The sequence below is a fragment of the Ochotona curzoniae genome, unplaced genomic scaffold (assembly GCF_017591425.1).
Source record: "Ochotona curzoniae isolate NIBS_2020 unplaced genomic scaffold, NIBS_Ocur_1.0 patch361, whole genome shotgun sequence".
NCBI lineage: Eukaryota > Metazoa > Chordata > Mammalia > Lagomorpha > Ochotonidae > Ochotona > Ochotona curzoniae.
In genome coordinates this window covers 579,414-582,698 of record NW_024466930.1, presented here as the reverse complement: position 1 = coordinate 582,698, position 3,285 = coordinate 579,414, and the positions used below count along the sequence as shown (strand labels likewise).

The window sequence follows — 3,285 nt, the reverse complement described above, 5'->3', positions numbered from 1 at the left end:
AGTAATTTAGCCATTGGGCTATTGCACCGGGCCCTGACAATTTTAAATTTACTAGCAAAGAGTAATGAACATATGATTAAGACATTCTTACTGTTAAAATTTGGGAGCAATTGGTTTTAAAGATTGGAGAGAATAATATATTACCCACCTTCTCCAATCATTTCATGTTGGTGGTACTTTTCTCTGAATTTTAAATGCCACAATAGGGAGATGATAAACAGGAGACATTCACTCAGAGAGGGTTTTCAATCTCTCAATGGCTGACTTATTAAGAAGTGGACTATTTTTTTGGTATGAGGATTACTCAGATTTTAAATGTGTTTACCAGTAACACAATGTGAAGGTGGTAGACTATCTATCTATCTAAAAAGATTTGTTAAAGGCAGAGTCACAGAGAAAGGAGAGACAGAGAGCTCTTCCATCAACTGCTTCACTCCACAAATGACAACAATAGCAGGGCTGGGTCACTTGAAAGCTAAGAGCCAGGTGTTTCTTCTGAGTCTCCTGTGTGGATTCAGGAGCCCGAGAAATTAGGCTGTGTTCTGCTGCTTTCTTAGGCACAGTATCAGGGAACTAAGTGCTGGATTGGAAGTGGAACAGCTGAAACATATACTGATACGTGGGATGTTGATGCCACAGGTGGGGATTAGCTTGATACACCACAGTGCCACCCCAAATTTAGGGCACTTTAACACCCTTTCCAACAATTGTCTTCTAGTACCACAGTCCAAGAAGAGAATAAACATTATAAAACCAAAATAGAAGAAGAATAGAATGTTAAAGAATAACCTTGTATACTGTTTCTATGTAATGTCAAATGAACTTGTTTTTTCCCTCATTTTATTTCTAGTTGAGGGAATAAAATTTGTCATGAGGTCTGATGTCATTGGGTAGTTGGCAAAGCTGCTAGATGTGACTCTGACATCCCATGTTAGCTACCTGATGAAGGTCTGGGAAAGCAATGGAAGATGGCTCAAGTGCTTGGGCCACTGTCACTCACGTGAGAGACCTCCATGGAGCTCTGGACTCCGAGTTGGCCTGGCCAGCTCTGGCCATCTAGATTATTTGGGAGAGTGAAGAGATAGACAGAAGATCTCTGTGTCTCTAACTTTCAAACAGGCAAATAAATCATTAAAAAATTAGAAAAGGGTGTCATGGATAGAGCCTAATCTGGAATCTGACATTTACAACATTTTCGAAAATATAATTACCTGGAAGTAAATTATTAAAATCTATGAAACTATATCATGGTAATTTTCAGTTTACAGACATTGGATCTCTCTGCAATCCTTACAACAGGGACTCTCAATTTTTAGCCAGATCTCCTGGATTGCTTCTTTAATAATGCCACAGTAGGGATTTAACAAAAATGTAGATTGCTGAGTTCACTCTGAAATTGCTGGCTCAGCAGTTCCAGTGCATAGTCCAGGAATTTTTTCTTTTTTTAAATAGTTGCTACCTGAAGCCAATGCTTCTGGATCTGGGACCACAATCTTTCTAAGAATTCAGTCAAAATTCTTTATCAGACGGTATAAGGGCAGGAATTAAGCGACCGTAACAGAGAGATCTCAAACAGGTAGATTAGTTAGCATTACACCACATACAAGCTTCTCTCTTATGCTAATCTGAAGTTGTTGCCCTGCCAATGGGGTTGCTTATTGCTCCCCATTTTTTGCTTATTCTGTATAAAAAGAATACCTAATAAATAGCCCTTGAATAAGTGAGTTGATTCAGCTTCTGTCAAAGAGGACACAATTTCTTTACCTTTTTACAATCAAATTTATTTTTTCTGTTTAACATGATTTTGATGAGCATACTTTACTCAGGAGTATTCTCTTCACTGCACTTTTTACATCTTTGTTTCTTAAAGTGTAAATCAGAGGGTTCAGACTGGGTGTGACAATTGTATAAAAAAGGGTGAAGAATTTTCCTTCATCTTGAGATGTCTTATTCTGTGGCTTCATGTACATATAAATTAATGTTCCATAAAACAGGGTAACTACTGTGAGGTGGGAGCCACATGTATTTAGAAGCTTACGCCACCTGGCGGCTGACTTGATCTTCATTACAGCTTGGGTGATGACTCCATATGAGATGAGAATTAGAGATAGAGGGACCAGAAGAAATATCACTCCAAGAGCAAAGACAACAATCTCAATCACCTTTGAATAAACACAAGCCATCTTGATCAAGGCTGGCATCTCACAGAAAAAATTGTCCACTGCTCGGTGCCCACATCTTGGCAACTTTAAAGTCAAGGAACAAAGAATCAGTGCACTGCCCAGACCACCCAACCAGGAAGATAGCACCATCCTGTGGCAGAGCTGAGGGTGCATGATGACTGTGTAGTGAAGGGGTTGGCAGACAGCGGCATAGCGGTCATAGGCCATCACAGCCAAGAGAAGGCATTCTGTGGCTCCCAGGTCAAGGGCAAAGAAGAACTGGAGCACACAGCCTCCGTAGGTGATGGATTTCCTTGGTCCCCACAGATTGACTAGCATCTGGGGGATGATGCTGGTTGTATAACAGAGGTCCAGAAAAGAGAGGTTGGATAAGAAGAAATACATGGGCGTGTGGAGCTGGGGGTCCAGGTATGAGACAAGGATGATGGTTGTGTTTCCTACCAGAGCCACAATGTAGAAGATGAAGACAATGGCAGAGATGATGGGTTCTAGTTGTGGTTGATCAGAAAATCCGAGTAGGGTGAAATCTGTTCCAGAACTTCCATTGTTAGTTTCCATTGATCTTTCTGAAAAGCTGTGAAACAACATAGTAGCAATATGTCATTATTTAGTGAAACTAAAAGTGTTTGAAGTTCGTCATAAGTTTCTAAAACTCACTTTCTTGCATGTTTCTCCCCCATTTGGAATTTCTCTTTCAGCATTTCCTCAGGGTTGAGTCTTCTGCATACTTGCATATTTAACATCAAAGAAACTCTAAAATAATATCCTAAATCCAATCACACTTAAATGTAAATCATAGAAGTTTAGTATTTCATTTCATTAATGGTTTTATATAGTTAAAATATATTTTTAAATTTTAAAAGTGGAATTACAGAAAAAAGGAAAGAGAGAAAAAGAGATCTTTCATCTGCTGGTTCACTCCCCAAATGACTGTGGCCGGAGCTGTGTCAACCTGTAACCAGGTGCTTACCGTTGGTCTGCAACGTGGGTGCAGAAGCTCAAGGACTTGAACCATACCCCTCTGCTTTCCCAGTCCGTGAGCACTGATCTATCTAGGAAGTGCAGCAGTAATTACATGAACCAGCATCCATTGATGGATGTT

General features: G+C 39.9%; 1 protein-coding gene across 1 annotated transcript; it reads right to left on the bottom strand.

The window, feature by feature from the left end:
- Nucleotides 1-1,793: 1,793 nt before the first annotated feature.
- Nucleotides 1,794-2,741, bottom strand: LOC121167346 (olfactory receptor 2W1-like). Its single transcript, XM_040996799.1, has one exon. It carries the CDS (start codon nucleotides 2,739-2,741, stop codon nucleotides 1,794-1,796), a length of 948 nt encoding a protein of 315 aa, XP_040852733.1.
- Nucleotides 2,742-3,285: the final 544 nt, after the last annotated feature.

Bases quoted from the DNA above. Each gene is read 5' to 3' on its own strand.
- LOC121167346 (XM_040996799.1), bottom strand. From the start codon at position 2,741: ATGGAAACTAACAATGGAAGTTCTGGAACAGATTTCACCCTACTCGGA.